Source organism: Gobius niger (assembly GCF_951799975.1).
Source record: "Gobius niger genome assembly, chromosome: 11".
Lineage (NCBI taxonomy): Eukaryota > Metazoa > Chordata > Actinopteri > Gobiiformes > Gobiidae > Gobius > Gobius niger.
Window position 1 is genome coordinate 32,127,031 of NC_136862.1, and position 23,958 is coordinate 32,150,988.

Below are 23,958 nucleotides of genomic sequence, written 5' to 3' on the forward strand. Positions count from 1 at the left end.
TTTTTCAAGCTTTATATCATGTTATTATGTCATTCTCTCATTAAAAACATGCCTGAAGTGTTGCCTTGGCACATTCACGTATTTTTGAGGAATCTGTAAAAACTCTGATGGCGGCCATTTTAGGGATAGGTTTCATCTACAGTGGGTCGTAGCCGAGTGGTTTTCTCCCGGAGCTTAGGTACTATTAGCCGCGACAAGCTAACAACCAGCTCGGAACATTCATTGAAAACAAGCAGCATATTATTCACAAATAACGTCCATAAAGCAGGCGACTACTTGGAGCAGCCTTTACGATGATCACACAATGAGCCTGGCTTTACACATGTGTGGTTTATTGCAGACTTTTCATCAACAATGAGCTGTAGTCGATATAACAAGCTAACGGGGGTAAAGAGCCTCTTCCAAGCGTCCGGTGTTGAAGGTTCGTCTCCAAAGTCACTTTCCGGGTCAGACGCTGGATCAAATCATATCCTGTGTGGCCATTGTTCACAAAGTGATAAACAGTAGCTCCTTTCCAACTATAAAAATTAAAATGCACCGATCGTAGTTTCAATACTGTGGAGAAAACGAGCCGAGTGTTGTGATGATGCTACACACAGCGTGTGGAGGGGGCGTGTCGGAAAAGGTCACGGGGCGTCTTAAAGAGACAGGGGCCCATTTCAAGACATTCAGTACTGCCATTTTAAAAGAGCAATTTTATACAAGGCAGTTATTTAATTTACTGCATTTACAGATCAACAGAAGGTTGCGTCAATTCAACATATTGACAAGGCTGCACTGTTGAGAAAAGCAACTTATATCACTTACAGTTTTGACAAGATGAATGTCATTTTATTTTGCCTTTTCACAAAGATTAAACATCTAATCGCAAACCTCACATGCAGTGATTGCCCGGTTCCAGAAACTGTTTTACAAGCGTCAGCGAGTTTGTAGTAGATCAGCCCATCTCTCTGTCATCAAGGCTGGTTTGACAACACGCCTCTTCGGTCTTTGGAAACCGAAGCTCCTTTGCCTCAGGGAAAAGCAACCCAAACTGTGGTTACCCTCACTGTCCCGGGCAATGACAGCTTTCCCCTTCAGGTGGAGAACACTGGAGTCTTATGAGAAAGACTTCAAAGAGACTTGAAACTTGAAATCTTACAAAAATAGGAACAGGAATGAAGGGTGAGTCACTAAAAATGTTTGATCAATGTATCACCGGAGAAGGTGGTGATTTCCTCAACGTCAGGCCCACAAACAGGAAATAATGCAACCTTTTTACCAGTCTTATTTGACAAACAGGAGGATAGTTCCAGTGGCCCAAAAGCTATTCACAAAACTATATTATGGCACTTGTTGGACTCATTTATTACAGTTTGACCCTCTTCACTTAGTCACAATAATCTATTACTCTTAAGATGTAAATGAGGATGTAAGTATTATTGACAAGGGGCTTTCTTTGCAAACTTCAACCATGGCACCGATACCCGATACTGGTATCGGTGCATCCCTACTATATAGACTTATCGCACACCAGTTTTGGATTTGAAAATACAGGACATTTTCTGGCACGCGCTGTGAGCCATCGCACCAGCCCAACCAAGCTCAAAAATGGGTGAAAATACGGCCAAAACGGGACACTTGACAGCTACGCAGCCTCGCGAGTACTGCTACTTAATTATTGTAGCAGTAGTTCAAGCAGTGTTGCTATTTTGTAATTAATTCTGGTAAACAAAAGGTTTAGCGTCATTTTGATTCTTTAGAGCTAGCTTGTATCCTCTGTCTTTAGAATCAAAAACATCCTGCATATTTTCCTGCCTCAATATATCGCACTAATCGTGACAGGCCTCACTGCGGGCTGGTATCATCCTTGTAAAGTGTGTGTCAGACAAAAGAGGGTTGGATGTGCCAAGTACTGGGACAAAAAGAACATTGTTACGACTTCTTATCAGTGCTTTAAATACGGGTTGGGCCGTGTTGAAATAAATATCTGTCGGGTTGTTACGCAAGAGCAATATAAAAAGGTTTGGCAAGATGGCAGATAAACATTTGTAGTAATACTTTGTGACATTTTCTGAGCTGATCCTGGAATCAAGATTGGACAAAGATCTTTTCAGAACGTGACCTCCCTAAAAAAAAAAAAAAAAAAAAAAACAGTTCTCAAATCAGATTCCTGCCGCTGCACTGGGACTGGATCAAAATACACCAACAATGAGGTGATGACACGCAGCTTTTGGATATATTGTTTTTGGAAACCGGCAAATTGAGATCACAATGGCAGCCAAAAATGACTGGAAAAGACATGGGGCTTCTTTTCAACACACCCTTTAAGAGTTATGATGCCTCTCCAAACTTGGACTAATCTGTGTTTCATCCGAACAGTGAACAGAAGCCCAAAATGTTTATCTGGGAGGATCTGGATCACATGTTTTGTGGAGGGTTGGTGGAAAAACGGTGACAACAAAAGCAAGATGTTTTGAAGAGAGCCGAGGGAGAATGTGAAATATGTTGCTTTTGTCTTGTGTGGGCAGGTTCAGTAACCTGAAGTATTTTAGACATTTCAGCTGCATGATTTACAGGACCGTTGTTGCAATGCGCCAGTTCTCTCAAAGAGTTTAAATTTGCAATGGTCATCAAGAATACATGATCTATTCCGCCAATCTTTTCTTCTACATCTCAGGTTCCCAGTCTGAGCCAAGCGGTACAGACACAAACCACGCTGCCCTTCAGGTCTTTTGAAAATAAAGTTTATCTTAAACTTTTGACAGACACTTATAAACGTAGCTACTGGCCACCTAGGAAGGTTTGGATTGAAGCTGACTGAAGGCCCAAGGAAACATCCGTGTGGTCAGATGCGTTGAAAAGTAATGGGAACACAATCAAACATACGATCTGAAGTGCCACAATGATCAAATCTGGAAGAAGACATGCAGAACTGAGGCTTATGGGCACATCATCCTCGCAGCTCGGTAATATTCTCACAAAGCCAAACTTTGAGAAACTTCCAGGCAGACAGACAGCAAAGTAATAGTGAATTTGCAGAGGCTGACTCGACATTTCTGTGGCCCATGACTGGATAAGAAAACGAATATAAACATAATTCTAGTGGGATGTTAAACAGGTGTGCCTCTCGGTCTGAAACGTGGCTGGACTCTGCCAAAAGACACAAAAGTGCGTCCAGATTTTTCTTTATAAAACATGTGAAAGCTGGACTCCCCTGAACTGAGGGAACATTGGGTCCAAGTACAGTATCACAGAAAGTCTTATTGGCACTGAAGTTATTGCTTTTCAGAGCAAGAAACTGTAGACGATTCCAAAGCATAAATCTCATCAGCAACATCGCAATGACAATATTTTGTAGATCCATGCAGCTTTGGAGAACACAGTGCCCTGCATCTCCAGCTGCCGCCTCCCGGTAAATAACATCGCCAACAATAGGTCTAACTTCTTATGATTCAAAAATTAAATAAATTAGCCATTCCCTAATCAATCTGAAGATTTACGGGGGGCTCCGAAAAAATCATTGAAAATTCCAGCCACGTCGTACGTCTGCAGATTTTGTTCGGTTTTCAGATATTTTTGGGCGAACTACATGCTTTTTCATAGATATTTCAAAGACATATAGTCTGGGAGCGAGCGTGATCTCAACGATTTCCCGGTGGGCGTGATTGACAGACGGCATCAACCAGTCAGAGCAACGCTAGATACGTCGCAGCAACGAGCGACAGGAAGCTCCGGTTTAGGGATTCATTTTTTTTTTCAAATGATTTAAAAGACGAAAGAGCAGAAGAAAACATCGTATTACTCGCCGCGCACGCCATCTCTATTGTTTAGGGAGAGTGTGGTGACGGCTTCCGCGTCTTGGGGGAATGAAGTCCCGCCTCTCGGTGCGTGATTGGACCGATGTGGGTAAAATCGTGAAATGATCGGCTGCGAGGAGCTGTCCAGACGGTTTATTAAATAAGGAAAAGCCATGACCGTGGACGAAACACCACTGTACGTTTTTGACAAGAGAACAGTGTTAAAGCTCAAACTAATGGAATAACTGAAATGGAAGCGTCACATAGCCCTTTAAAGGAAAGTACGCTAGCTGCCCGCCCTCTGCCTCCCTTGTGTACCTGTGGCGCTTGGCTACAGCTGGAATGCAGTTGCCTTTGACTACAGCCCAGTGGGATTTATGGGAGAACACGCTGTGCCAGCCAACAAAAGCTCTCCGTTATTTACAGGTCAAATAACAATGAGTGGGCACAGTGTGTGCACATGCAACTGTGGCAGATGAGACGCGCTGAAGAAGCCGCAGCAAAAAGGAAGCAGAGAATACTGCGGCGAGGATGTGAGTCAAGAAGAGTGCGATGTGCTGTACGAGAACGCCAGCCACCCAGTCACCATGCACTTAATTATATACTAATGTTTGTTTTGTCTGTATTAAACATGCTAAAAACAATACACAAGCCTTCATCATGGCACCATGGAATTGCTACCATGCTTTTGGCAACAACAGCATGCTAAAAAATCAATGACCATGATTAACAGTTTGAGAGTAGAACTGCTCAAGAGAAACGTTTTAAAGGGCTTTAAATCTGCAGAGGACACATGGAACGATATTCCTATTGGTCTCACGATTATATTGGGACAAAATAATAGTGATAACGATATAATTTGAATGATTACACAATTTTGGATGGTGAATGAATTCCTATTTTTGATTTTTTGTGACCCATTAAACTAAAACTCTGCAGATTAGGATTGAGTGTGTTCATAATTAAGTCATTTGCTGCCTAAAGACACAATATACATAAGTACCAGCCCCCCCTTTCCTTTTAGTGCAACCAATTGCCTTCAGAAGCTGCCTGATCATTTCTGTATGATCACATGTTGACCTAATGACTAAACAGAGTCTACCTGCGTGTAATCTAATGTCAGTTCAAATACAGCTGCCCTGTGATGGTCTGTTAAGAGACAATTGTGTCCGGGATAAAGTTATTGAGAAGTATAAAGCTGGGTTAGGTTATCAAAAGCTTTGAACATCTCTCAAAGTACAGTTAAATAAACCATCCAGGAATGGAAAGAGTCTGGCATCACTGCAAACCTACCAAGACCCGGCCGTCCTCCTAAACTTACTGACCGAACAAGGACAGCACTGACCACAGCTGTTACCAAGAAGCCTATGATGACCCTGGATGAACTGCAGAGAGACACAGCTCGGGTGGGGGAGACTGTCCACAGAACAACTGTTAGTCAAACACTGCACAAATCTGGCCTTTCTTTCTCTCTCACACGGACTACGAGCTTGAAACTGAGCACGGAGCGTTGCCTAAAAAATGAGGTGAAAATCTCGGAATGAATGAAAGCTCTAATATTGCATTTTTAACTCGTAATAAAAAATAAGCCAGCATTACTGACCTACATGTGATTTAAAGCGTACATTATTACATGACGGATTAAAGAGGTACGGACACTGTGTTAAACTGGATGATTTGTCGTGTGCGCAAAACGGGCCCTGAACATAACGTACTCCATGTAAATGAGGCGTTAGCCCTGTGCTAATGGGCTGTCCCAATAATAAAACAATGCCTTCTATCTATCGAGATTAGGGATATTATTGTATATGGTTCCACTTCTACTTCCGAGTAGAAATTACACATTTGAGGGCATGAGGCATAGAAGAATACAAGCAAAATGAACAGGATTATTCAAGCTGTGTGAATGAAAGGAAATATACTCATCATGGTTAAAGTTGATAGCACAAGCTACGTCCCCTTTAAAGTAGCTGTAATGCCTTTATGAGCGGGTGCTAAAAGGTTTGAATAACTGATCTGAGTCATCTCTTCTTAGCCAGACACACAGGCATTACCGCAACATTTGACTTATCATACACGGCCATTGATCCTCCATAAACCGGGACCGAGTCTGTGCTACAGCTTTCCCTCCCGGCGTCAAACACAAGACCAGCTTTTCAGCCTCGTAAATGTTCAGAGACCGCAGTGTGGCGACAGGTTGAAGAACGTAGTCTACCTCTATCGTAAAAATGGGGCCAATAATAACTCCTGGCACTTGTCCATTGGAACCGTGACTAAAATAAAGGTTGCAGTCCCTCTAAACGTGTCCCTTCATGCTTACCGTACCTCTTGGGAATGGAACGACGACTTCACCTCATGCACCCAAAGCACTGCGGGCCACCAGGCAAGAAAACACTAGGTTAGCGGTGCCCGGGGGAGGAAAGCTGACGTGTTTACAGAGAAACTAAATCCAATGGGACAATGCTCTTCTTCAAAACATGAGGCCGTTGCTGCATGCTTCACCTCAAATAAAGCTAAATCTTTTGTAGAAGGCCTTGCACGTTTGAACCCTTGTGCATTGGCTGCTTGGTGAGGAGAGCTTTGAGTCGATACCGGGTCAGGGTGAGGCCAAGTTGGTTTACCCAATTACACAGCGCTCGTATGGACAAACAAACATGGCTTCTCCAGCACAGTTTCTTCATTTAGCCCTAAACTCCAGGCTCTGCGGCTGGCTGACTCTTTTGTTGATGTTGATTTTGGCAGGGCGCATGCTTGGTCTGGAGTGAGGAAAGTGTGAAAGAGGCGGAGAAAAAAACAGAAACCCCATTCAATACGGCAGCTCCGTGTAGCGACAGAGAAAGGTAGAAGGTTTTCGTAGGTAGATACAAAGGGCACGTTTCATAATAATTCATCAATGATTACCGATTCGGTTTTTGTCGTAGCGCTTCTGGTCAGGTGGAGTATTTCTGTGAGGGGGTTTTGCATGTTCTCCATTTCAGTGGGCCCCGTTAGAGACCGGTACCAGACCTGAAATGATTCCATGGCCTAGAGGCTGTGCTTAAATGGGCTATGGGTCACGTTACTGAAACATGGAGAGCAGCTCCACAGCAGGACTATCAGTATATTCACTCTTCCCTCATGTCTGTTCAATCTACAGTGGGCTTCTACAGCAGTTTGGTTCCTGGGAGAGGGTAAAAGGATAGTAGCTCCAGCCGGCAGGTAATGTTATCGCTATCACAGCTTGAACACTCACTGAGGACAATCAGCAACCAGTAAAAACATAATAATGGCAATGAAAAGATTCTTGTTACTTTGCAGTGTTGTCATTCAGCTTTTACTCTCATAGCTACGCACTTTTTGTTCATGCATAATGATTAGCCATGTGCTCCTACTAGTGCTAGTCTCTCTCAGGCCTTAACCCCTTAACTCCCACCTGAACCGAGCACATTTTCTCCAGTTCGGCTTTACCCCAGTCCAAAAGCTTCTGGAAAAAAGCTGTGAAAATAGCGACAAAACTGAGACGAAAACAATGATGGAAATGTGACAAAAAAGTGAGAAAACATTGACAAAAAAGTGACGAAAAATGTATGAAAAGGTGGCAAAAATATCACAAAAATGTCACATGAAATTGACAAAAATGTGACAAAAAAATGACACAAATGTGACAAAATTTGACCAAAAAAAAAGACAAAAATGTGATAAAAAAAATGACAAAAATGACAGAAATGTGACAAAAAAATAACCAAAAAAAAAAGACAAAAATATGACAAAAAATTACAAAAATGTGATAAAAAATGACAAAAAATTGATTAAAAAAATTACGAAAAAATGACAGAAATGAGACAAAAAAATGACTAAAATGTGACAAAATGTGACAAAAAAATGGATGAAAAAATGACAAAAATGTGACAAAAAATGACAAAAAAGTTACAAAAATGAGTTGAATACCCAACAAAAAAATGATGGAAAAAAAATCTGATGACTAGAGGAAAAAGATCCTCTCGGTTCAGGCGGGAGTTAAGAGGTTAAAGGAACAGGCCACCATTTTTCCAAACTGAGATACGTTTTTACCCGAGCTTAGACGAGTTGATGCGTAACTGTCTGGTCTTCGTGCGTGTGCTCAGTGAGGGAACTATTGTTATCTTTTAGCCGCTCCCAGCAACGGTATAGCTCCAAACTGGGGTGAAGTTCCACGTCTTCCCTATTTAAATACAGATATGTGAAAAGTTACATGATCCAAGTCTAGCTACAGAAAATTAAACATGATGATTTTCTGTATTTAAATAGGGAAAATGTGGAACAGCTCTGTAGCTTTTAACTTCACCCCAGTTTGGAGCTATACCTATGCTGGGAGCGGCTAAATGCTGCAAAGACGAGACAGTTACGCATCAACTCGTCTAAGCTCAGGTCAGAACACATCTCAGTATGGAAAAACGGTGGCCTGTTCCTTTAAACATAAATGCATCAGACTTCAGACGCAGATGGACCAGACGCAATATCTGCTGCTTTGCTCTTGTTTTGTGACGGGGCTTACTTAAAATGCTGCAATTATAGGTCGACATTTTAATACAACTATGATACGAAAAGACTGTATCGGATCGGTATCAGCTAACGAAAAGCATCAAAATATCGGATCGGGTCAGGAGGTCATAATATCAGATCAGGACATCCCTATAGTTCAGACAGAGCGTGAACGGACTCGTGAGTAAGCAGCCCGGTACCGGACAGCCCACGGCCCTCGAAGGATGGGGCCCCTGCTCCATGTGTCTGTGCGTGGGTTTCCACCAATGGCCGCTGGCTGCCCTGCTTTTTGACCACGACACTAGAGGCCGCCATTGCTGTAGTACCTCCATATGGCCGCTAGGCCCCCATTGAAAAGCATTGGAGTTTAGACACCTTAAAAACAACTTTAACGCCTGGTTTCAATTTTTTCAACACTAGACTAGGCTAGATATTCCTCCCGAGATAACGCTGGGTTAATCACAATTTAAGAAACCAGGCTGGTTTTCGTAATATGAATTTTTGAAATCTCGTACTTAATGAGGGTCGGACTGTTAGCATTGGAGCAGCGCGAGCTACACGTCACGCAAGGGCCGAGGCTACGGTGAAGATCCCGCCCTTATGCCCTTTTTAGGAACATGCTTTGTCAGAGCTGGGGAGGGGGAGTCTGTAAATCCACCATGAATTGCCCCACGGCCGTGGTCATTATGGTAAACGGGGAGGAGTGAGCAGAAGACGTCCATTTTTTTTACAGTATATGGTTTCCACAGAAAACATGTACAATATCAGCCCATGAGGCCAGAAAGAATAACTACAATCGAGTGCTTTAGTGCTTCCATACATTACATCAGTCTCGCACTGCACCGTCCCGACAATGAGACAGAAAAAACTCAAAACAAGAGCAGATTTAGGAAAAGCCTTTCAGCCTCTGAGCAGTTCAGACGATGTGAGGTGCCACTCTCAAAGACTGCTACTTCATAGTTTCAGTTTCTATTCTGAGGCTGTACCACCGTTTGAGAATCACTAATGCACGAGTGCGCTTCAGGTCAGGTTCAGTCCTGTTAAACACCTGGTTTGGATCTGTGCTTGTCAGAAAGTCAAATATTATCTTAGGTGGTAGTTGGTGTGAAAATCACTGCCCTCTAACATTTAGGCTGAAGAACAACAAACTAATGTCTACGCTGCAGTGCGACATTAAACAAACTTGCCCCAGTAAAAAAAAAAAACGGTGTAGTAGCTGTGTGAGAAGTCGTGAGCTCAAACTTATGAATGAAGCGTGCTGACTGGACTGTGTGAATCACTCGGAGTCTTATCTGCTCTGGGCGGCTCTGCCACGTCAGCCCGGCGCTCAAATACTCGCATTCAAAACGTGGAGCGCTGGAGCGAGGGTTTCCACTGGCAGCCCGCACTCTCGCGCCTGGGATAAGGGCTCTCATTTGGGGGGGCTTGTGGGGTAATTTCCATGTTCCCAACTTTATGGAGCCTACGCCGCAGCGCAGAAAAGGTCTGAGATGCATTACAAAAGTCGTGACGGCAGTGGGGAAGTTTGAGAGAGTGAAGAAAAGACGCAGAGCAGAGAGACAGAAGAGTTTGAAGGTGAAGCCGGTGTTTTCAGACTTCATTATTGTGATGTTTCTGATCTGGACGACTTTACTGCAGTGTTTAGATTCACCTACATCTATAAAGAGCTCACTGCGGAAATGAATGTGTTTGAACCACAATTCACAATACTTTTACTCTTGATCCAGTTCAATAATGCAGCATCTTAATCTCAAAACATATTTTGAGATTTGACCTATGATTCATTTGTTAATTATCTTTTAATAAATCGAAAGTTTAAACATTAACACTGACAGCCAAAATGATTAGCAACACAATACTCCGGACTGTCCACATCACAAAAACCTCTCCTGGTCCACAAACTCTACGTCACCGGCCAAGAAAAGTCTACAGTGTCTCTAGAGTCCGGGGTCCCGTCAAGTGCACCTTCTACTGAGGGACCTTAGAGCATCCTGACCAGCGTGAGAGCTACTGAGAAGTTTGTCAGTGCCCCCTCCCCGTCTATTGTTGTCTGTGATATTTACTCCACACATCACAACCACAAAGCCTTCAGAATGGCAAGAGATCCCATCACACGGTCTCTCACGGTCTGTGCTGCCTTCAAAGACTGCGGAGTCTAAGGGCCAGGTCCAGCTGACTGAAGAACAGCTTCATTTCCCTCAACTCTATATAGTAGGGCTGGACAGTTAACCTTTTTCACATCGACATTGAGGTCTGAGCTGCTGCGGTAACCTTTGTGTAACCTTTTGGGGATTTTGATTCACCCTTGTGCCTCCACCGCTTGAGTGACAGACATGTTGTCCAATCAGAATGATGGAGCCTCGCTTCCTTTGGCTCCTGCCAATCAAAAGTCACTGCCGGAGAATCCTGTTTGTCTCCTCTGTTCTAAACAAACTCCACACGTGTCTCGTGCTGCACCACCGAGTGTGGAGTGAATGAATAATACAATGTAAAGCGTCTTTGAGTGTCCAGAAAAGCGCTATATAAAACCAATGCATTAGTCATGATTCCATGATAAATAAAGAGGCTGATCCTGATCGTAACGAATTTGCTAACGCAGCTAGTGCTAACACATCCACAGCAGCTTAAACATACTCTCACTGAGGAGGGTCTGCACCTGCTAAAACATCATTATTGTGAGGAAAGACTCGCCTTTAGAGAGAGTCAGAGTCAAACAGCTGTAATGGGAGCTGAACTATGTCCTTTTGTTTACGTATATTAAGTAGCCATGTGCGCTCCTGATTACAGCTGACTCGATTTGACCAGAGTCTGACTGTAGGCCACATGTTTGCACTGCAACAGAAAGTCTTTCCTAACAATAATAATAATTCAGCGGCACAGAGCCTCTGCAAAACTAACGATTATTTGGTTATCAATTAATCTACCGATTATTTTCACAATTAATCGATGGGCTGTGAATGGTCTATGAAAAATGTATTTTTTTTTGTATTTGATTCCATAATGCTAATGTGGCATCGCTTGAGGACATGTCGATGGAGTAAACTTAAAGTGAATGTTTGTATGTTCTGATTGGATGAGACACAGACAGAAATGTATTAAATATTCCATGTACAAAACACTACAGACCCCAACTATAAAAACAAAATTTGTATGTTTTTTTTGCTCTTTTTGAGTCCATGTTTACTAGAAAAAGATGAATTGATTACTAAAATAGGTGTCGTTAGTTGTTTCAGCTCTACTCCTCAGTGAGTGTCTGTCTAAGCTGCTGTGGACGTTCGCATTAGCAAATGCATTGCCATTACTGTACTCAGAGATGATATGGCCGCACAGCATGACCCAATGAGATACACCAAGATGTTTTTAGACTGTGATTCACTCAAATATTTCTACAGTTAGGCTAGTGACCTATTGTAACATCTCTACAGCAGGTTTTTGACCTAAAAATATGAGCTGAATTTTCATAAAACAAGCAGCGCTTTGCAGCTGGTCATTCAGAGAAAGCTTTTATGTAGCTGAAGAGGGAGGGAGAAAGAGCACTGCATTGATTTGAGAATGATTAAAGCTAAGGATGTTTTTCTGACAACTCAATAACTCAATAAAAAATAAAATGCCTCGTTGTCTCTTGAAGATTTGTATCTTGTTGCTGTCTGAAAGCTGAAACTTAATAACTGAGGACGTGATGTTTAAAAGCAGTTTTCGAAGTTCATTTGTGGCTCAATTGCATAAATTATAGGCAAATAGCAATTACATTATCTGTGAGAAAAATTGCAATGTGTTTTTTTTGGTTCAGCCCGACTACCTAACTGGTCTGTGCTCCCGGTGAAGCTGATCTTTGGTGTCATTAGCCCTGGCCTCGTCTCTCTTCCATCTCAGTCTCTGCTGCAGACGTCACTTATCGACAGCTGCTCGTGGGGTTTCAAAACAGAGCGCTCCGCTGAGAGGAAGTGTCGCCACACAGTTTCACATCCACAGCTGCCCTCATGTCCAAACGGTGCGGAAACACACGCAACACCACCCAGGTGAGGCAAAACGGGCACTTCACAACGTGCACAAAAATACATTGTTATCGTAACATTCAATGAGTATTTTCCCTGACAATGTGCTCCTAATAATAACTCCGCTGACCTCGCGCGCCTTTATTTCTACCTGGAAATGTGGGTCGTGACGAGTCTCAATGCAAATCTCTTCAGGTTTCAAGTTTCAACAATGCACCACCTGAGGCCAAGTCACAGGCAGACGACAGCATAACAGGAGTGTCAATGAGACCAGATTTATCGCTCCACTCTATAGTAGGACACACACAGATTAATATGGGGCTATGAAAACATGAAGGTTACTATAGCTTATACTAGAACCCTCCCACATACTACAGAGAAACAAAGGAGAGACTACATTCATAAAAAGATCAAAAGTAAACTAAAAAGAGTAGGAATATAATTCATTTAAACCTTTTCTAGTAGAGGAACACATTTTGTTCTGTCCTGCTTTAGTATATACTCAAGACATTTGTAGAAATAAAACTTTGAAGCATTTCTGTGAAAGTGACCCTCAAAAGTTGCCTATGGAGGATTGGATTGGGAAAGTTAGGAATCAGTCTGGTCCGTGACTAACAATTCAGTTTACTAGCTCCCTCTTTTATTGCTCGTTATGAATTCAGCAAATCTTAGACATGAAATTTCTCTCCTCTGTTTGGCACATCCTTTTTCGTCCAGGAAGAGATGGAGCAGTGAGACTCAGGAACGAGGTGTGCAAACGACCAAAAGAAAATGACTCTTTCATACCACCCCCTACTAGAGGTGGGCTATAGGTTGTCTCCAAGATCATATTGACAGTGCAGTTTGGGAGATATGCAAACATTGGGAAAAACTTGAGAAGAAAAAGTAGGGATGAAATTGAGGTTAAAACAGGGGTTGAGAAATTGAGAGTACATGGGGTGGATTGAGGAAAAAATTGGGAGAAATTAGTAAAAAAGAAAAAAAGAAATAATAATCCAAATAATGTGGGAAAAAGTGAGGACAAATTAGTAAAAAACTGTGAAAACTTTGCGTGAAAACTGAGGGAGGGGGGCGAAATGGGTCAATAATATGGATTGTTTTTTTGTTCTATCCTTTGTAATCTGATCAGGACAATAATCTCGATGGATTGATTAATTTATTGATTGATTGATTGATTGCAAAAACATTTCATCGTCGTCCCCAAAAATATTGAAACATTAATTTTTGTCAACATCGCCCAGCCCGACCTCCTATGAGAGCTTTTCAATCTGAAGCAAGTAGATATTGTTTAGGAATCCAGCCTAGGACCTTCTGGCCGTGGGGCAGGAGTGTCCAACCTTTATGCCATCGTGTCAGTGGGGCGACCCTTAATGGCCTACTACAGCTCATAATGACAGAAGTGAATACTTTCCACATAAAGTTGCTTCTTTTGAAGCGTCAGCATTACCTAAACTACTCTGCATTTCTTATTACAATTCAGCGTGCAACACGTCTCCGCTCAAGTTGGTCTTTCTTCACTTGACTGGCTCGGAGCTCGCGGTGTTGTGACGCCTGGAATTCCCATAAAAAGAAAAAAAAAACCTTCTCCGCGCTCATCTCGGAGTAGCGTAAATTTAAACGCCGAGTGATTTGTAGCATTTTCACGGCGAGACGTCTTGGATGGCACTGGGGGAAGGAGGGCAGAGAAAGAGGGAAGGGAAAAAAACTGCCACAAAGTCAAAGGGAATTTATTTTTTATTTATTTTATTTATTTATTTATTTGAGCATACATTTTGCTCAAAAGGAGTAGGCTGAAGCAAAAGCTTATGAGCGCCTACCCCCAACTCAAAATGATGAACTTTTCATTTCTCATAGTATAATCAGTGTAAACAAAACAACAACAAGGAACAATAGCAAAGAAACAAAACAAAAAATGAAGAACTCGTTTCTTTTCAGAACAGCTTTTTGACTCACAACCACTGTATGAGCTATTCACATAATAACAGAAGCAAACACTATTACACTATTACTATTTCCTGCAAGATTGCTACAAGCAAGTAACAAAGCGACCATTCATATATTTCTTTCAGTTTCCAATGCCAAATATCAGCCACGTTCACTAGTTTTCATGACATAAGGGCACATTAATGCACGTATTATAGTCCGTGTTCTTGTTGCTCCAGTTGTCATTACCATTACAATTGGACATAAAGGTTAAGAATTGTCTGCAACGCAGTATAAGAAGGCGATTTAAAGCTGTTTAGACTCAAATCATGTGTATATTATGAAACATGGAAGTGGAACTGCACCTCTTTTGCCAAGAAGAGAAAGGGATAAAAATCAGCGCCACACTATAAATCGCCAAATCGTGGTCGTAATATCAGGCGACTTTATATGTGTATCGCAAGATGCCACAATACAACAACTTTTGTTTTGTTTAAACCTAATGAAACAAACTGTGTTAGAAAAGTTTACTGAAATATTGCATTTTTTCTAAATAAATACTGTATATATTCTAAATAAAGAGATATGTTTGCACGGCACCAGTAGGTTTCCACAGAATTAGTATTTAATGCGAAAAAACTATTTTAATCTTGTCCCACATTAAAGAAAAGTAGTTGACATAATAAATAAAACATACAGAGGAAAGGGGATTGAATATTCAGTATTAAAAGAGATTTATTTCCCAACGGTACAGAGGTAATAACCGACCGTCGCTACATGACGTGTACAATACAGCAGCGCTCCGCTCCATAACACACATAAAGATGCTAAAGGTTTGGTTAGAGAGGCCATAGGTTCGAAATGACAGCCAGTCTCTGTCAATTAGCCCCAGGGCAAGTGTCAGGAAAGCGCAAACAATTTCTCACTTCTGAAATATGTGCTTGGTCAGTGTTGAGTTGTGCATGTGCAAACAAGAGAGAGAGAGACAGCTGAAGTATTTTCTAGCATTTAAAACCCATTTCACCCCCACAGCAGCAGCAGCAGCAGAACTATAAGCTTCACAGCCTATTTCAGTCCTACTGGCGTCTAAAGACCTTCCCAGATCTATGGGATTATCTTTGAAAGGCAGAGATGCACCCAGAGCACATGGCTACTTTCTATGTGTAAAAAAGGAGGCAGGACTCCTGATTACAGACTCGATTTGACCAGAGTCTGACTCTGCTTTGAAGGCGACATGGAAGGACTGCAAAGGTACGTCTTTCCGAGCAGTAAGGATGTTTTAGCAGCGCAGAGCCTCGTCTGTGAGAGGATTTAAAGCTGCTGTGGACATTAGCAATAGCCGTGTTAGCATGTATTACAATTAGCCTAGTTATTTATTCATCTATCAAGGTTAAGACTGTACTATATAGATGGTATGGCCTTACAGTATGACCCGATATGATACATTAAGAGGTTATAGACTGTGTGTTCTACATTTACACTGATGTTTGTTTCTCAGTCGTTTGCACATGCGCAGCTCGCCTCAACTGTGACCTCGCACTTATTTCAGAAATGAGGAATTATTTAGAGAGTATAAAGAAGGCTAAAAGAATAATGTTTATTATCATTATGAAAATGTACAGAGGCTCACCCAGGGTGAGGTTGACAATAAATCAAGATTCAAGGAGAGAGATCTTTTAAGGAGAGGGGATCACATTTTTGTCATGGAGCTGTGAAGTGTTTGGCGCAAACATGAAGAAAGAACCAGCTCCATCACACCACAGTGAGGACACTCCACTGAGGACGCTCCCTTTTAATCCCAACACTCCTTCACTCTTCTCAATCCCGAGTCTGAGGAAGGCATTTTCAATCAAATCCAACCCGGGACCTTGTGGCTGTGAGGAGCAACTCCATTTTTATTTTTGATGAAAATCCAAACACAAAACGTCCAAAGCTTTCTCTGATGTGGCTAATGCTCCTCTGGGATATTTGTTCACTAAACAAAGTTGTGTTTTGTCGAACTCGTCTGAAGACGGGTTCTTGAAACGCGTCAAAGAGTCTTTCAACTTCAACTTCACCTCCACCGCAAACAAACACGTGACGGGACCGGCCGCCCTACAGGGCACTTTTCACTGCTCCACACCGAGCTGAGGCCAAACAAGCCATGAGGATGGTTTCATGATGTATTAATACTGCCAAGAGGTCGCTGAAGGAGCCACAACGTTTACTGTTGCGTTAAAATATGAATATGACCATTTTTGGAGGATGAAGTATTTTTAGGACATGGGCGGCAGGAGTGAGTCGTTTGGGCTATTTTGGGGCCGCTGTGGAACTAAAGCTTTGCCAAACCAGCTGTGTTTCCACCTCTGCATTTCAATAAGGGCCAGGATGAGTCAAACTCTACTTTACTCCAAGCCTCTCCGGGGGCTCGAGCGCCGCGGAGAGTAAATAGCTGCGCAAAGTTTGTAATGTTACAAAGACGGGGGAAAATAGACAGAAAAACATAGTATCTCTACAACAATGGATCCCTGGACGACTGCAAGCCCTCCAAAAAAATGTGTTGAGTGAAAATAAACCACGTTATAATATCCTCAACAAAAATAGATGTATTTCAATAATCCTCCTCCACAGAGAACTTAAGTCCAGACAGACTTGTTCTGATCCCGTCTAAGGTCAAACTCTCTTCCCTGCACAGAAAGTTTCATGTACAGTTTCTCTCTTCATCACAGCAGCAGAGGCACGTTTGCACAATATCTGATAACATCTAAAGTCATATTTTATGATTACAAACATTATTTTAAGTTACACAGCAAAAATATTGAGACTAAGATGTATAAAAGTCTTTGGAAAGGCCTAAATCTTTGAGCCCCTTTCAAAGTGAGGCTATTGTAGACAACAATCATTCAATATGCAACACAATATTGACATTTAATAAAAGGAAAGCAGCGTTCCCACGACAGCTTTGATGTGAACTCAGGCGGCCCGTCTGTGCATTCGGAAGTTAGAAAATAACCAAACTGGAACAGTGTGTGGTTTGTGGTTCAGATAGAGTTTGCCTGAAGAGAATGCATGTCATGACATTGCAAGTTGGACGAGGGCGGAACAATATCCACTCTGTTAATGCCGTATTAGCAACTATTCAACCAACATAGATCTGATCTTCCATCTGCCCAAAAAGGGCCTCTTTACCAACAAAACAAAGCAAAACAATAATGATCATCGAGAGAAATGACAACTAATCGATGACTAAAATAGTTGTCAACTATTTCAGTCATCGATTAATCGTTTTCTAGTAAACACAGACTAAAATAGAGCAAAAATGACATGACAATTAGGTGTTTTGGATGAAAACCTACTTTGTTTTTAAAGTGAGGGTCTGTAGTGTTTTGTACATTGTAAATTTCATAAATATCTGCCTGTGTCTCATCCAATCAGAAGCAGAATTAGCTCGAAGTCTCTCTCTTAGTTAAATGTTTAGCCAAAGTTGGCAGCGCCACTTATTCTATTTGTGATTTTTTAAAAATACAATTTTCCTACACCATTCACAGCCAAGCGATTAATCGTAAAAAAAAATAACGATTGATTAATCGATTACAAAATAATCGTTAGTTGCAGCCCTACACTGAACATAAAAAACATATACTTTAATCAAAAGGACAAAACACATATTTACATGTGACTAGGGCTGCAACTAACGATTATTTTGGTAATCGATTATTTTTACGATTAATCGATTAATCGCTTGGCTGTGAAAGGTGCATGGAAATTGTATTTTTTCAATTTTTTTATAAAAATAAAGCTAATTCTGCTTCTGATTGGACGAGACAAAGACAGAAATGTATGAAATTTAAAATGTACAAAACACTGCAGACTCTAATTTTAAAAACAAAGAAGGTTTTCATCCAAAATACATAATTGTCATGTCTTTTTTGCTCTACTTTAGTCTGTGTTTACTAGAAAACGATTAATCGATTACTGAAATAGTTGACAACTATTTTAGTAATCGCTTAGTTGTCGATTAATCGCTTAGTTGTTGATTAATCGCTTAGTTGTCGATTAATCGCTTAGTTGTTGATTAATCGCTTAGTTGTCGATTAATCGCTTAGTTGTCGATTAATCGCTTAGTTGTCGATTAATTGCTTAGTTGTCGATTAATCGCTTAGTTGTCGATTAATCGCTTAGTTGTTGATTAATCGATTAGTTGTCGATTAATCGATTAGTTGTTTCAGCCCTACATGTGACACATGAAGCTTTTCTCACTTTCAGATCTACTCAAAATGAGAGCAACCAAACATCACTAAAGTACGGGTACTACTTATAAAGTAGAAGTTACTGCAACTCCAGGGAGTACAATTATTGGGAAAAAAAGTACATACTTGTAGTAAATCTAGGCCACTACCCACCTCTGAAAACAACACTCATATACACATCTCCTTTTAAATTATAAATTATAAATATATATATTAAATATTATAAAATATTATCAATATTTTAGGTACAACACATACCTGAATGAAATGAAATGAGGAAAATGTCAAGCCCCCTTTATTTTTTACCTGTTTACATTTTTCAAAACAACAAAAGCTCCAGCACTAGCAGCCTCACAGGTCCTGCTTCTGCAAACTTGGTGAACATTTGAGTCACTTTGACAAAATGTCACTACAGAAAAACAACAACAATGCCTACTTTTGACGCTAGCAATCTTACAGCTAACTATTTATCATATATATAGAAATATGAACCAAACTGACACATTTAAACACATTTACCAACCACAACCTCGTCCACAACAAAGAAAACAACGACATTATGATTAAATGACACTTTCCTTAAGCTCATTATGATGACGCTAACCACAAAGGGCCGCACGTGCTCAGCAGACAGATTGACAGCTAGCTCATTAGCATAGCCTACCTGCACATTTGCATAAATTAACTTTCAGAAACGTGTTGTTTCTGTAACTCAGTTCGGAGCTGAAGAACCTGCAGCACGTTTGAAGGTTATGCAAACTTTATCCAGAAAGAGGGAGGCGGACTTTGACGCTGATATAAAGGTTGTTATTTTGTAGTTGTTGTTGCAGACTTACCTCCGTGCTGCGAAGCGAGGGCGCCTTCTTTAAAGCGAGTTTGAAGGAAGTTTCCATCGCCCCGGTCATTTTCATCACTTCGGCTCCAAAGCTCGCCCTCTTTCCCTGGAGAAAAAAAAAAAAAAATCCCAAACTAAAAAGCCAGATTTGTCGGCCCGTTTAGTCCCGAGCGGAGCCCATGTCCTCCTCCTTCGCCTCTTCTTCTTCTTCTTCGCACGCGCATAAGGTTGGGCATGTAGGTAACTCCAGAAGGGCACGGCGAGAACAGAAAGTCACTCAGCAAAGAAGAAGAAGTGAGTGAAAAGTGTCGCGCGAGGGGAAAAGGAGGCAGAGGGCTGTGCGCGCGAGGCTCCCGTGGGCGTTCATGTCGGGTAGTTTCCACGGGAGTTGGCTCGAGAGTGAGAACGCGGCGGCGGTAGGTAGTTTTTGTGTGTGTGTGTGTGTGTGTGGATTTGGTCCCTCCTTCGCCCGGATCAAAGAGCGGAGAGAGTTGACGACATCTGTCCGCTCTGAGGCGCCCCCTACCGGGCAGCGGGGAGAGCCGCTGCAACGAGTGATCCAAATCGACTCGCCGTTGTTTTTGTTTTTTTGTTTTTTGGCACACATAAAAAAAAAAGAATTAACCTCTTAACTCCCGCCTGAACCGAGAGATCTTTTTCCTCACGTCGTCAGATTTTTTTTTCATTATTTTTTTGTATTTGTTTTCAACTCATTTTTGTCCATTTTTTCGTCAATTTTTTGTCATTTTCTTGTAAAAATTGTATCAATTTTTTGTCATTTTTTGGTCATTTTTTGGTCCATTTTTGTCAAATTTTTATCACATTTCTGTCACATTTTTTCGTCAAATTTTTGTCATTTTCTAGTCAAATTTTGGTCATTTTTTGGTCCATTTTTGTCAATTTTTATCACATTTTTGTCACATTTTTTTGTCATTTTTTCGTCAAATTTTTGACATTTTCTTGTCAAATTTTTATCACATTTTTGTCACATTTTTGTCACCTTTTTGTCATTTTTTGTCACATTTTGTTACATTTTTGTCATTTTTTCGTCACATTTTTGTCATTTTCTTGTCAAATTTTTATCACATTTTTGTCAAATTTTTATCGCATTTTTGTCACATTTTTGTCATTTTTTTGTCATTTTTTTGTTACATTTTTGTCATTTTTTCGTCACATTTTTGTCATTTTCTTGTCAAATTTGTATCACATTTTTGTCACATTTTTTGTCATTTTTTTGTCACATTTTGTCACATTTGTTCATCACATTTTTGTCAATTTCTTGTGACATTTTTGTGACATTTTCATCATTGTTTTTGTCTCAGTTTTGTCGCTATTTTCACGCCTTTTTTCCAGAAGCTTTTGGACTGGGATAAAGCCAAACTGGAGAAAATGTGCTCGGTTTAGGTGGGAGTTAAGGGGTTAGATGCTTTGTCCAAACCTAGAAATTAAATAAAAATATAATATAGGCTAATGCAATTTGCCTCTCGTTGAACTGGTCCTGTGCGTAAGTTATATTAAACTTTTTAACCCAATCCTGAACCGACAAATTTGGCTTTACCAGGGGTGGACTGGCCATTCTGGAAGAGCACAGAAGGGCCACTGGCTCTAGGGCCACAGGTCTGGCCTCTCACTTTACCTTACCCTAATCCCGGGCATAACCGAGCTTTACCCAAATCTAAAAGCATAAAAGAAAAGCATCCAAAAACAAAAATGTGCTGGAAAGACAACAAAAACACAACAAAATGTGGAAAAAAAAATGACGACAAAGCAATGAAAAAACAACAAAAACATGACAAAAAACAACAAAAAACAAGAGACAAAAACACAACGAAAAAGTGACAAAAAAGTGACAAAAAAGTGACAAAAACACACCAAAAGGCCACAAAAAAGTAATGAAAAAGCAGAAAAAAAGCAACAAAAACATGACAAAAATGCAGCGACAACGTGACAAAAAGTTACCGTCACTTTTCTAGATTTTAGCTTTCAAATGAGGCGTTACAGTGTTGCTCTCCAGTCAAGAAGCCTTTAGATTTGGGTAAAGCCGAACTGGAGAAAATGCTTTCGGTGATGGCGGGTGGTAAGAGGTTAACATATATGTCTTTGTGGAAGTGTCGCATTTACACTAATTTGGACCAGGCTGTCCAGAGTCCAGGGCTGTTTTTCAGTCCCAGTCCAGCCCCTGGGCTTTACCCACGTCTAAAATCTTCTTGAAAAAAAAAGTAAAAAACAAGACGAAAATGTGACGAAAATGTAACAAAAACAGCAATGGGAAAAACTGACCATAAAGCTTTAAAAAAAAATAAGACAAAAAAGTGAAAATGTGGCAAAAACTCTACAAAAAAGAAAAAGAAAAAAATGACATAGTGTCAAGAAAGCAACAAAATAGTGTAAAAAAAAAAAAAAAGCAACAAGTGACCAAAACATGAGAAAAGAGCAACAGAGCGACTTGAAAGCGATGAAAAATGAAAGTGACGGCAACACAGCAATAATGCGAGGGAAAAGATCTGTTTAGACCCATTTTGTAGCTTGCAAATGAGGCATTACACTGGCCTATAGTCTGTCAGCTCCAGTCAAGAAGCTTTTAGATTTGGGTAATACCGAACAGGGGAAAATGTGCTCTGTTAAGGTGGGGGGTTCTCTTACTTCTGGAAGCAGGGAAGGGTCCTTGGAGATGGTGTTAACAACTAAGCACATTTCCAAACACAGACAGTTCAAAAATAAAAGTAGGAAACATACATTTAGCGATAGGCTAGGCTAAATAAACAGAATTCCATTGTTTAGTTATATTGAGCGCTGAACTGCAGTTATTATTTTCAATATTTACGTCAATAAAAATGTAGGCACTGCCCTTGGAAGAGCGTGGTAGCTTCCAACTTCACCCCCGTTTGGAGCTCTAGGAATGCTATGGGAGAGGCCAAATGCTAACAACAGCTTTGGTCGTTTTTCATGACTGAGCGCACGCACAAAGACCAGACAGGTATGTATCAACTCGTCTAAGCTCAGGTAAGAACATATCTCAGTGTGGAAAAATGGCGGCCTGTTCCTTTAACCGAGCACATTTTCTCCAGTTCGCTGTTTCCCAAATCTAAAAGCTTGGAGTCTACAGCCTACAGTCCAGTGTTACGCCTCATTTGAAAGCTAAGACCAACAAAACTTGCGTTATTGCTGCGTTGTCGTCACTTTGTCATCACTTTGTCGTATTTTTAATGCTTTTTCATCACTTTTTTTTCACCTTTTCATCCTTGTTTATGTCTCATTTTTGTTGCTATTTTGACTTGCTATTTTCAAGAAGCTTTTAGATTTTGGTAAAACCAAACTGGAGAAAATGTCCTCGGTTCAGGCGGGGTTTAACCTCTTAACTCCCACCTGAACATGTTTTCTCCGGTTCTCCAAATTCTCCAAATCTAAAAGCTTCTTCAAAACAGAGGCAAAAAAGTGACCAAAAAAGCGACAAAAATGACAAAAACTCAACAAAAAAGTGACAAAAATCCAGCAAAAAAAAGACAAAAATCCAGCAAAAAAATTACAAAAATCCAGCAAAAAAAATGACAAAAATCCAGCAAAAAGTGACAAAAATCCAGCAAAAAAAAGACAAAAATCCAGTAAAAAAAATTACAAAAATCCAGCAAAAAAATTACAAAAATCCAGCAAAAAAAAAGACAAAAATCCAGCAAAAAACATTACAAAAATCCAGCAAAAAAATAGACAAAAATCCAGCAAAGAAATTACAAAAATCCAGCAAAAAAAAAGACAAAAATCCAGCAAAAAAATTACAAAAATCCAGCAAAAAAATTACAAAAATCCAGGAAAAGTGACAAAAATCCAGCAAAAAAATTACAAAAATCCAGCAGAAAAATTACAAAAATCCAGCAAAAAGTGACAAAAATCCAGCAAAAAGTGACAAAAATCCAGCAGAAAAATCCAGCAAAAAAATTACAAAAATCCAGCAGAAAAATGACAAAAATCCAGCAAAAAGTGACAAAAATCCAGCAAAAAAGTGACAAAAATCCAGCAAAAAAATGACAAAAATCCAGCAGAAAAATTACAAAAATCCAGCAAAAAGTGACAAAAATCCAGCAAAAAGTGACAAAAATCCAGCAGAAAAATCCAGCAAAAAAATTACAAAAATCCAGCAAAAAGTGACAAAAATCCAGCAAAAAAGTGACAAAAATCCAGCAAAAAAAGAGACAAAAATCCAGCAAAAAAATTACAAAAATCCAGGAAAAGTGACAAAAATCCAGCAAAAAAATTACAAAAATCCAGCAAAAAGTGACAAAAATCCAGCAAAAAGTGACAAAAATCCAGCAGAAAAATCCAGCAAAAAAATTACAAAAATCCAGCAGAAAAAGGACAAAAATCCAGCAAAAAAAAAGACTAAAATCCAGCAAAAAAATTACAAAAATCCAGCAAAAAAATCACAAAAATCCAACAAAAAGTGACAAAAATCCAGGAAAAAAGTCCAGCAGAAAAATGACAAAAATCCAGCAAAAAAATTACAAAAATCCAGCAGAAAAGTGACAAAAATCCAGCAGAAAAGTAATAAAAAAGTGACAAAAACACATAGGGGAAATTAAAAGTGACGACAATGGCAAAGTGGAGAGAATGCATTTGGTTTTGGCGGGTGGTAAGAGTTTAAATATGATTTTAATAGATATAATGAATGAAAAGTTGACTAAATTCGTCATGCATTTTTTCCA

General features: G+C 40.3%; 1 protein-coding gene across 7 annotated transcripts in view; it reads right to left on the reverse strand.

Annotated features, from left to right (window-relative positions):
* Positions 1-19,449, reverse strand: part of rapgef6 (Rap guanine nucleotide exchange factor (GEF) 6) — a 195,498-nt gene extending 176,049 nt beyond the window's left edge. For all 7 annotated transcript variants that reach the window (XM_079566299.1, XM_079566302.1, XM_079566301.1 and 4 more), the window contains exon 1: positions 19,263-19,449. In XM_079566299.1, the coding sequence (XP_079422425.1) occupies positions 19,263-19,337 (75 nt within the window). In that variant the 5' untranslated portion in view covers positions 19,338-19,449. The remainder of the gene's footprint in view (positions 1-19,262) is intronic.
* Positions 19,450-23,958: the final 4,509 nt, after the last annotated feature.